The sequence below is a fragment of the Geotrypetes seraphini genome, chromosome 10 (assembly GCF_902459505.1).
Source record: "Geotrypetes seraphini chromosome 10, aGeoSer1.1, whole genome shotgun sequence".
In the NCBI taxonomy this organism is placed as follows: domain Eukaryota; kingdom Metazoa; phylum Chordata; class Amphibia; order Gymnophiona; family Dermophiidae; genus Geotrypetes; species Geotrypetes seraphini.
In genome coordinates this window covers 27,109,787-27,121,946 of record NC_047093.1, presented here as the reverse complement: position 1 = coordinate 27,121,946, position 12,160 = coordinate 27,109,787, and the positions used below count along the sequence as shown (strand labels likewise).

Here is a 12,160-nt window from a genome sequence, read left to right as displayed (position 1 = left end):
CAGTTGCTCTCCTTGCACCACCCCCCCCCCCCCCACCCCCAGCTACACCTCTAGTCAGGAGTTTAACGTCAATTCTTGCATTTAAGGGCAGTCAATGCAGTTATAACAGAAATGGAGTAGCATGATCTGAGGAGCAGTGGGGAGGCTGTGAGTGTGCTGCACAGATAATACCATCCTGCAGGGGGCCCAGCTGACTAGTGTTTTACCAGCTTTGGCATTAATGGTATGTGGTCTGTATGAGGGGGACATGAAAACCCCTCTATAGTGTTGTGGTCTTAATGGAGTAGCATGGAGGGGATGAGGTGAAAGACAACCAATGTTTCAAAGAGAGTGCAGCAAATTTAAAAAAAAAAATCCAAAAATGTCAGTGTCAGCAGTCAATCAGCCTGTTCCAAACGGATGGCAAACTGCAGCTTTTGCATTTCAGTCTTAATTGTTTTCTGCTGTGAGTAGAGACTGAAGATATAAAACCAACTAATGACCCTAATCTGTAAATCAACTGATTCATTGCACTTTTGGCTCAGATTCTGGGCCTCACATGGAGGTCCAGGGTCTTCTCAAGGTCTCTTAGTAACAGACGATGCTGTCGCTTTGGTAAGTTTGCGTCAGCCACTGATTCCAATTCCCTGGCAACCTTACACAAAGTTTATCTGCCGTCGATCCCACTAGCAACAGAAACTTGCTTGTGATTTTTCCCTCAACAAGTGGCTCAGTCTGAGCTTTTTCAAGCTGCTCCAGGTCTCCGAGGGAGGCTTTTCGCTCTGCTGAGGTCTACTCTCCACTCTGTTGCCACTTATTGCTGTCTAATCCCTATATCACCCTTCAGCTCCATCTTGTTTTTTTGGCACCCCAGCATAGGGCAGCAGGTTCTTTAGGGCCAGGGACCATAAGCAAACAGCTGTTTCATTGTAATCAGAAGCTTCATAACAGCTTGCAGAGTTGTAAAGTATGTGGGGACTTTCATCCATGGATGTTGCCCCAGATCTCAAAGGGGAAGTATGAGCAACTTGTGCTCTTAGAAGCTGCTCAGGAGAAAGAACCCACAGAAGTATAGTAAGGGTAGGAGGCACCTGTGGGTGGGTGCACCCCCCCCCCCCCCCCGTGCCCTCTGCTCCCTCCTTTCTGTGCCCCTCCCTGCTCCTTCATGCTTCCCACTCACGCTCTCCCTCTCCCCCCGTACCTCTAAATGATCGCCAGTACGAATGTCTTCTGCAGCACGGTCCTCATGCCAGCGTTGGATTTCCCTCTGATATCACTTCCCGGCCCCGTGACCTGGAAGCGATTCAGAGGGAAACTAGGCTGGCGCGAGCAACAGGCAGGAGAAGTTGTTCGCACTAGCAAAGATCTACAGAGGTAAGGAGTGGCTGGGAGGGATGGCACGAGTGTGGCCTGGCGTGGCAGGGCGGAGAGATGGCGGCGCCCCCACCCACACGGCGCCTGGGGCGGTGCGCCCCACACACACACACACTGTCTGCAGGCCCCTTTTCCTTTCAATATGCACAGTTTTGAAAATGCCAGTTACACAGGTTGTTGTTTGCATTTTATACAGTTTGCATGTATTAAATAAACTTTACTTTATCTCTGGTTGATGTGTTCAGTTCCTTCCCCACCTTTTCTCTGTTGCTTCTTCAACATAACTCCACCTCTGAGCTCACCTACTAATTTTTCCATTGGTAAAATGTATATGTGTTTGTGATTTCCTCTTACAGAAAGAATGGACAATTTTCAGACCCAGGAAAATTATTTTTTTTTTTAACATTATCTTCTAACTAAATAAGGAATGTCCTCAGATGCAGAAACAGTAGTTCCCAATAGTGCTGCCTGATTCAGAGAAAAATATTTCGATTCGATTCGATTCACCCTGTTGAATCGATTTTTCGATTCGATTTACTGTTAATGACACAGCTTTTTAAGTTTAAATATTTTATTTAACCAAGGCAATGTCATGTCAAAAATAGGAACATCCAAACTATACCATAGCTTTAAAATTAGTTAGAAACATGGATTAAATAAATTACATTTGCCAGTTCTTATTTAGAAAAATCAGTTTGTCAGCTTTGGCTGGCTTCAGACAACTTCGCCGAGCAGCAATTATTTGACCTGCTGCTTCCATCCCCAGCCCCCAAGACTCACCAGTCCCCCTGCCGATTCATTTACTTACTGCACTGGATGTGGAATCGCGGGGAAGAGAAGAGAAATGCGGGAAGAGAGCCAGCAAAAATTACCCCTTGCTGCAGCACGAGGTCCACTCGCTTGACGCTCCCATGTCCTTTCGTTTCTTCTGCTATAACTTCCGGTTTCGCAAAACCGGAAGTTACATTAGATGGGAACGAGTCCGGCGGCCGGCGGTGAGAAAAAGCCTGAACTTGTCTCGGGGCTGAATTGATGTGTCCAGTTTTTCACAAAAACAAACCGATTCGAATCGATTCACCTGATTCAATTCGGGGAACCCATTTGAATCGTGAATCGGGCAGCATTAATTCCCATCCCTGTCCTGGAGGACCACCAGTCAGTTCGGGTTTCAGGATAGCCCTAATGAATATGCATGAAAGAGATTTGCATGTAATGAAGATGAGAGGAATGCAGATCTGCCCCATGCATATTCATTAGGACTATCCCGAAAACCCGACTGGCTAATGGTCCTCCAGGACAGGGTTGGGAACCACTGCAGAAAGATGGAAGAAGAAACAAAAGTGTTACCTCATTCTGAATCCAATCCCCAAAGACCGCCTTAGTTACCCTATTCTACATGCACAGTCGGGTTTTCAGGATTTCCTCAATGAATATGCATGAGATCTATTTGCCTGCACTGCTTTCAATGCATATTCATTGGGGAAATCCTGAAAACCCGACTGGATTCCAGCCCTCGAGGACCGGAGTTGCCACTCCTGGACTAGAGACTTCGTTATTCCATTGAAAAGTTGACAAGTCAACAAAAAGGGGCTCCATTACTTTGTAATATACACCCAGTCCTATAATAGCAAACTCTTAACCCTGTCTTACTCTCAAGACAGCCCCCAGTGAAAGTATCTTAGGCTGTCACTCTTATTTTCATAACTTGTTCTACCCCATAATATTATAACCAACGAGCAAGGCAACACTTGAAAAAGAAGATGTGGAGCCTGGATTTAAAAAAAAAAAAGGGAGATATAAAAATATGTGTGACCATTTAATTATGCCTGGATAGCAGATGTCACGGAGGGGTCTGGAGCCCTTATGGCAGCCTTGCATTCCAGAAAAAAATGCAGTTGGTCCGGGTCATAAAAAATATATTTATTTGCCTGAGAAGTAATGCAACACGAAACCGAAGTTGAAAGGTAGCTCCCAAACTGAGAACCGATTGACAGAACTCTGCATTTCTTTCTGTCGTGCATATGTTTGACCATGAGTGTTATCATTTGCAAGCTCAACTCTCCTTGACAGAGAATAGTTTTTCTCCCCCCACATTTGTGGACTATGTTCATAGTATTAGTAGGTGTGAATGCTTTCACCCCTTCTTTTTTTTTTCTTGTAATAACGTTCTTCAAAGTATATTTTATTTCCTTTGTCAAAGTATTTTGTTCTTTGATGTGAAAATGAATAAATAAAGAATTTAAAAAATATATATATATGTGTGTGACCATCTTTAACATCCATAGCCCATATGAAATTACAGAAAAGAATACGTATCCCCAAAGATGAATACTGTTCAGTGAAAAAGAGCTTTGGCAGCTATGAGCCAGAGCAATGATCAGAAAGCCCTGAGGAAAAACTTAAGAGGTTAGGGCTCTTCACCTTGGAGAAGAGATGTCCGAAGGAAGACATAGTAGAGGTGACTGGAGGAGAACAGGTAAACATAAATTAATTGTTTATACTTGTCTGGATGGACCATCTGGGTTTTTATTTTACTAGTAGGAACTCGAGCACAGTACCGGGTAGAGCTTTGGATTCTTGCCCAGAAATAGCTAAGAAGAAAAAATTAAAAAAATTTAAATTGAATCAGGTTGGGCAGACTGGATGGACCATTTGGGTCTTTATCTGCCGTCATCTACTATGTTACTATGTTATGTTACTATGCTACCATATTAAAAAGTACAAAGACCAGGGAGCCCTCTATGAAGTTAAACGGTAATACTTAATAGGAGAAAAAAAAAATTTCACTCAACAAAATATATAGCTCTGGAACTTTTTGTCAGAGGATAGGGGGTAACAGCAGTCAGCATATTTGGGTTTAAAAAAAGTTTGAACGAGTTCCTGGAGGACAAGTCCATAATCTGTTATTATGAGAGACCTGGGAAGCCATTGCTTATCCCTGGGATCGGTAGCATCGAATTTTCCTACTCTTTGGGAGTCTGTCAGGTACTGCATTGGCCACTGCTGGAAACAGCTATCTAGATGGGTCCAGTATGGCGGTTCTTATGTACTTGTTTCCGCACCTTAAATTTGACGGAAAACTTAGCTATCAACCTGTTCAGGTCTTTTCCACTTCAGTGTCAGACATACGAGGGGGCCCCTGCTTAACAGATCCTAATTCTTTTAGATGCTGCCTCTTCCCGCGACTATGACCTTCCTAATTCATCATCTCTCTGTGCCCAGATATTTCTAATGCTATTATAAATTCACTTAAAAACTAGACATCTGACAGTGGCCCGAGTTTGCTGTGTTTCATCTGCAGATCACTCCCAAAATTTCTTGCACCCGCAAAGCTGAAGGACGCCTAAGAGATGAAACCATCTCAGACTGTAATGTTGGAAGGATAACGTAATACTCGCGACACCTATTTGTATTGCAGAATCATTTTCCTGTCGTGCACCATAAAGCTGCTTTTGGCCCAGGGCAAGCAAAATTCATAACATGGAAACAGGCATTTAAATTAAGATCCGCGTAGCCCAAACACCTAACTCATCGCTTGTGGGACGATGAAGAAAGATTATGTAGCAGAAGGGCCATCTATCGCTCTCCCCGTGTCACCTCTTTCACTCTCCATGGGACATGACACAGTCCATACACTGGACTCATTGGACGCAATGCCTTCAGCCAGCCGAACTATGAACTAGAGAATGACACGGTGACAAAATTCATCACCGTTCCCGTCCCCGCGGATAACCGTGGTAAATAATCCCATGTCATTTTCTAGTGTCTATTTCAACCTCGGTCCTTCTACACCAGCATTCTTCAAAGCAAAGCTTGCGGGTCAGTGGTTGTGGCTATTCATACTCTGATTCTTCCCTCTCTCCTTAAAGAATGACATGAAGATGGTTTCCCGCGGTTATCCGCGGGAACGGTGATGAATTTTGTCACCGTGTCATTCTCTACTATGAACCAACATTTCACATCTAGTATACTATGAAACAGTAGGTACAAGAGTTTGTAAAGTGTTAGTCAATATGCTACAGGAGAGAAAAAGTATTGTTCTTTTGCCACTATTCAAGACTTAGTCCTGACCCTCTAAAATGTAACGTCCGCCCACAAAACTCTAGACTTAGCCCTAGGCCCCTTAATACAAGGCGCGCATGTATTTTCAATTCATCCTCTCTTTGGCAAATGCCCACCTACCGGTGGAGCCTGCGGTCAGAGAATCCATCAGCCAGAACAGTAAGATCCAGCGCATTGCCACGTTGAGTATGACTGGCCAGCAGGCTAGTCAGCAAGCAGCCCAAGTGGTCTACAGGTGAGTGGTCTACATCCGTGGCCTGGCCTTCAGCCTCAGAGTCTTCTTTGTTTCTGTTCAGATCTATCTCCTTCACCAGAGGGCACGGATGCACCTGCCACCAAGCGCCTATTCCTGTCCTCCTCGGCACAACAATTCACTCTCACTGGTTGTACTTTGGACGTCTCTGTATTAGTCCTATCCACCTCCTCTCTTCGAAAAGTCTCACCCCGGTTGCTGTGGGCTTGTGTGCGATCTGTCTTAGCTGAAATGAACTGCCCAGCGACGCGATTGCCCAGAAGCTTATACGAGGCTTTGCTGAGCTCCAGCCACTAACACCCTCTCCCTCCCCACTTGGCCCAGCATCACCCTGGATACAGACATTACTTTTCCTTTCTAAAGATCTCAACGTGGAAGGCATTTCTGGGGCTGAGAAGAAATTGCAGCCTTAAATCAGGTCTAGTTTCCTGTTACAAAAATGGGTCTCGTTTCTGATTCTACCTGTCATTTTTCAGTCACTAAGCAAGAGTAGGCAGTGGCCATCAGGTCACCAAGGCTGGACCAGTCACCCCTAGTGCACTCTGGTATTTGTAGTCCAGTGTTTTCTATATTTAGTATGAGAACCATCAATGCTAATGAGTTTTGAGGTCCAAACCAAGACTGAACAAAATGGGCATTGTGTGTTGAGGTTGATTGGTCTCATCCTGATCCCATTGCAATGTTGATTAAATCCCATGTTGCCCCCAGCTCCAAGGGCATTCATTTCAAACTCTCCCTATCCCAGTACAACTACTTACTGATTGCTAAACCTATTATGTAATATTCTCTATTCCCTGGCTATGATTTAGTAACTGCTTCCTAGTCTCTACTTATTTCCATAATTCCAGTATTCCCCAGCTTCATTCCAATGCACCCTCAATTCTCACAATTATTCATTGACATAAGAATTGCCGTGCTGGGACAGACCGAAGGTCCATCAGGTCCAAAATTCTGTTTTCAAAACGTGGCCAACCCAGGTCCCAAGTACCTAGCTAGATCCCAAGTAGTAAAACAGATTTTATGCTACTTATCCTAGGAAAAAGCAGTGGATTTCCCCCAAGTCATCTCAATAAGGGCCTGTGGACTTCTCTTTTAGGAAATTAACCAAACATTTTTTAAACCCCACTAAGCTAACTGAATTCATCACATTCTCCAGCAACGAATTCCAGAGTTTAACTACACGTTGTGTGAAGAAATATTTTCTCCAGTTTGTTTTAAACCTGCTTCATAGTAGCTTCATCGCATGCCCCTAGTCCTAGTATTTTTGGAAAGAGTAAACAAGTGATTCACATCTACTCATTCCACTCTACTCAGTATTTTATAGACCGCTATCATATCACCCCTAGGCCATCTCTTCTCCAAGCTGAAGAGCCGTAGACACTTTAGCCTTTCCTCCTAGGGAATTCGTCCCATCCTTTTTATCAATTTTGTTGCCCTTCTCTGTACCTTTTCTAATTCCGTTATATCGTAAGATTACCCTGCCTCAACTCGAGGCACCACAACTTGAGAACACTCCTCCTAGGAAGGGCCTTAAAAGCCTGGGCCAATCAGATCCTTGGGCCTCTCCCTGGTGCCTTTCAGGATGCACCAGGAAGGGGCAGGCCCACCATTTTGTAATAGGCATCCCTCTGGCTGGGCTTCGTCAATAAGGTAGAGAGGGGCAGGGGAGTCATCGGGGGTATGGGGGGGTTGGGCTACGGCAGGAGGGAGTGAGCATCCCTCTCACTGTGGGAGGTGGGGTAGTAGTGTCAGGGGATTGTACAACACGGCAGGAAAGGTGTGCTGATCGCTACCACCACGACTCATCTCAAGTAAATTTAGTGAGCCTAAGTGAACATCCGTGAACCTCATTTGCATGCGGGGTCTTTGGAAAATGGCTTGCCTTTTTAAAATCGTTACAATAGTGACTTCGGTAGCAGCCCGTCGGATTTTACCATTAAGTTTTGAGAATCTTCCCCTAAGTAGTCAATTTAAAACAAATTGGAGAAAATATTTTTTTTCACTCAATGTGTAATTAAACTCTGGAATTCATTGCCTGTGAATGTGATAAAAGCAGTTAGCTTAGCAGGGTTTTACAAAAGTTTGGATAATTTACTGAAAATCCATAAGCTATTATTAAGATGAACTTGGGGAATCCATTGCTTATTCCTAGGATAAGCAGCATAAAATCTTGGGATCTTGCTAGGTACTTGGGACCTGGGTTGACCACTGCTGAAACAGGATAGTGGGCTTGATGGACCATCGACCTGTCCAAGTATGGCAATTCTTATGTGAGCCAAGAATAGGACAATCAAGCCATTGTGACATCACTGATGAGGTTGGCTCTTAGGCATTGATAGAATGAAGCATTATGACATCACAATCTCAGCTCTGGAATGTTGCTACTATTTGGGATTCTACCAGGTACTTGTGACCTAGGTTGGCCACTGCTGGAAACAGGATACTGGGCTTGATGGATCTTCAGTATGTCAACATTTATGCTCAGACTCCATGTTGCCTTTATTCTCAGTCATTGATTCTAATCCTCCCCCTTTCTTCAGTTTAATATTCTCTTCCTCATATGTACAGCTGTATGCACACAGCCAATCACCTACTCCAAAGCAGTCATACCACTATACTGCTTCGTTACCCCTAGTTCAGGTCTATGCAGTATCAGATGGCCCAACTTCCAGTGGTATTTAATAATAATAATAACTTAATTTTTTCTATACCGCCATAATCTTGCAACTTCTAGGCGGTTCACAATGAAGGATATCTTGAGGCTAATTTTAAAACAGAGGCCTAATCTGTGCATCAAAAAAGCACATTATGTTACCCCATGTATAAAAAAGAAAGTAAACACACACTTTCCCTTTTAGAATACCCTATTGAAAATACATGCACACATTTCCTAGCTAATTTTGCATACATATATACTTATTATATAAAGTGCATGCAAAAATTCAAACTCTGCCCAAACCCTTCTCTCAAAAAATGCCTCCAAACAAGTTGGATAAACTTATGCACATACAATACAAGCCAGAATACATTTCAAATTTTACTGCCTACCATTTAAAGCAATAAACGGAGACGGCCCAGCCTATTGGAACAATCGACTAGTTCAATCTACCTCAACCAGACATAGGAGAACCCACACACCCTCCAACCAAAAACGGCAAAAGAAAAAAAACTGTACGACAACCTCCTAGCCACTCTAGCTGCAAAATTCGACCCACATCTCTACAACCTATTGACCACGACCACAGACTACAAAACCTTCAAAAAAGAAATAAAAACCCTTCTATTCATAAAACACATAAAACCGAACTAACACCTGCATCACCTGCAACTACTACATATGAACTTCTAATATCATGACAATTCAGATGTAATCCTTAACAACTCAAAGAAATGTACAAACTACCCCCTAAACACTTCTAATCTCTGGACAAACAATTTGTAATCTGCCTTGAACTGCAAGGTAATGGTGGAATAAAAATCCCTGATGTAATGTAATGTACTTACTACTTACACCCAGGCAACTATTAACATCTTTATAAATTACCAGCCATGAGTATAGCTATTAAAGACCTACCTAGAGTTTCTTGTCTGTCTGGTGTTTTCATCTTCCAAAGCACAGTGAGGTCTGTGCCCATCTGGGTCTGGATCCAAATATCAAGGCTGTGTCCTGTTTCCACCACACGGGGGCACTCTAGTTGTACCCATCCTAGGGGCACAGATACTCTGAGCGTCAGACTGTGATGCAGCAGCTTTACTCCCACCTGTGCCCAGAGAGACACTGTGTATATGCCAGGGAGGGCATATTTGTGCTGAGCCTGTGCAACACTTGTGTTCAGCACCTCTCCTCCATCCCCAAAGTCCCACTGCAGATGGGTGACAGACAGTGAGGTCTCTGCTGTGAATTTAATCAGCTGGTAGAGGCTGTAGTGCTTCTGGGCATAAAGCAAGAGGTTTGCCTGTAGGAAAAAAGAGAGAACACCATATTTATGTCCATTGTAAACTAGCATTAATGTTATCTATTGTCTGAACTCTGCTGCTATCGTTTGGATTTCTGCCAGGTACTTGTGACCTGGATTGACCACAACGAAAACAGAATATTGGGCTAAATGGACAATTGTACTAACTGATGGGGTATATTTGCCTGCTGTTTACATTGGGTTTGGGTTTTTTTTTTTTTTAATCATTTTTTGTAACATATGGCTTTATGTAATGGACTTCAGTATTTTTGTGATAATGTATGAAATTTTAAAAAAATTGGGAAAGAAAACCAACAGATCTACATTCTACAAAATAAAGAGGAAAAGATTAACAATAGCAAAGAAAAACAACTCTATAAAAATATAAGGCGATATCTTTTCATTAGACTAAAAATATATTTCTGGACTAACTTTTGCGAAATTAACTGCCTTCTTCGGGTCAGAAGTGAATGCTCAAAAATGACATTGCCCCAAAAATATAACTAAATCTACCAAGCATCCCAGTACTAGGGAAAGGTGTGGAGGAGGAAGGGTGATGGGTCTACAGAAAGTGACAAACGGAACTTCCCAGGTTCCATTTCTTTCCTTTTTCTGGGTCAGACTTCATGGTTGCAGTAGAGAAAGTATTGATTACCTATAACAAGTGCTCTCTGTTGTGTTGTGGTAAAAGCGGATAGCGTAGCTGGTTTTAAGAAAGGTTTGGATAAATTCCTAGACATGGGGAAGCCTCTGCTTGCCCTGGATCGGTAGCATAGTATGTTGCTACTCTTTGGGTTTTGGCCAGGTACTAGTGACCTGGATTGGCCACCGTGAGAACAGGCTACTGGGCTTGATGGACCATTGGTCTGACCCAGTAAGGCTATTCTTATGTTCTCTGTGGACACGCTAGTGGGTGACATCATCTGACAGGGTCATCAGATGACATCATCCACTTGTGCACCTAATTACAACCTGCTTACCAGTGGAGAAACTTTGGGTCAGTCCTGGATTTGTTGGCTATATATCCACATTATGGTATTTGCAACATGCATCAGAAAGTGGAGCTTGAACATACATCTTTCTTCAAAACTAGGTCTACTCACACTAAATTCAGTTTCCTGTTAAGATTCCCTTCTCACTATACCTTACTGACATTAAGAGCATTGTATGTATTATTTAAATGTTCTATACATAATCGTTGGGGAAAGCCTGACTGTGTTGCAGGCCTCAAGGACTGAGCTTTAACACCCCTGGAATAGAAGATTCTCTTGCCCTGTGCTTCTCACAATCATGGCATCCCATATCAAACAAGGAGATTACTCTGTCCTACACTGGAAGGGGACCAACCCTCTCTCTGCATCAGAAATAGAGACATCAGTCTATTCATCTTTGTCCAGTTGCCTCTTTTAGACAAAACGTAAGGCCAGACTTCTTAAATGTGTCATGGGGATTCCACAGCCAGTCAGGGTTTCAGGATATCCACAACGAATATGCATAAAATCAATTTGCGTGCAATGGAGACTCAGTATATGCAAATCAAAAGGAGGGTCGGCACCAATAATTGAAAATGCTCCCCTAATTCTTCCCTAAGCAAGTTGTCTATTTTTTGCTTTTTCGCCGGTACCGCTGGTGCCGCAACACGGTCCGGAGATGAGGAGGCCGATGAAGAGGCGCTCACTGGTATCGGAGCCGTGCGCTTAAGGGATTTCCGCGAGGTCAGCATGACTTGACTCAATGCAGCTTTGACCTGCGGCCCCGATGGGGAAGTGGAAGGCTTCTTAGCCGGATTACCCAAAGAGATGGTATACTGCAACACCAGAGTTAGCGCTGGTGGATCTGCCAGCACCGGAGATCTCGGTGTCATTTTTGTCGGTGTGGTCGGCATGGACGGTGTCAGTGTTGAGGTGGGCTCACCATCCATGGCGGCACCAAAGAGCTGTTTCTGCTGCAGAAGACGATTTTCACAGTCCTCTTTTGTAGGGAAGAGCAGTGCGTGCAAGTCTCATGACGGTGCCCGGGCCCCAAACACTGGAGACACCAGCAGTGAGGGTCAGTGACAGAAATAGCCCGAGCACAGCGACCGCACTTTTTCAAACCCATCGGCGGGCATGACATGGACGGGAATACCGCCTATGCCAAATTGAACATGATGGCTGAGGTGGATGAAAAGGCCCTGCCGGACCAAACCTGCCAATAAAGAAAAAATAAAGTTCTTTCTTTCTGTGTTTTTTTACCTCAGGAAAGAAAGTAAACGAGAGAAGAAAAAATGAACAAAAGTCAAAAAGCGCGAGAGCGGGAAGGCAAGGAAAAATTTCAACGGCCGCCAAAACGCAACTTCTTAGCTCCGCAGAAACTAAGAAACTGAGGGAACGCGTGCCTACGTCGGGCGGGAAGGCACTTGCGCATGCGCGGTGCGGGCTATCGCGAACTTTCTAAAGACTTAAAGTGGCGATGCACTTTTAAAGTGTCTGGACCGGGGGGCAACGTCGTTGACGCCACCCATGAGTGAGAATATGCTGCCTGCTTGTCCTGGGAT

The 12,160-nt window shown here is 43.9% G+C and overlaps 1 protein-coding gene across 3 annotated transcripts in view; it reads right to left on the bottom strand.

Moving 5' to 3' along the window:
* The window catches only part of LOC117368163 (polycystin-1-like), a 134,035-nt gene that overhangs the window by 111,858 nt on the left and 10,017 nt on the right, over nucleotides 1-12,160 (bottom strand). For all 3 annotated transcript variants that reach the window (XM_033961537.1, XM_033961538.1, XM_033961539.1), the window contains exon 6: nucleotides 9,243-9,624. In XM_033961537.1, the coding sequence (XP_033817428.1) occupies nucleotides 9,243-9,624 (382 nt within the window). The remainder of the gene's footprint in view (nucleotides 1-9,242; nucleotides 9,625-12,160) is intronic.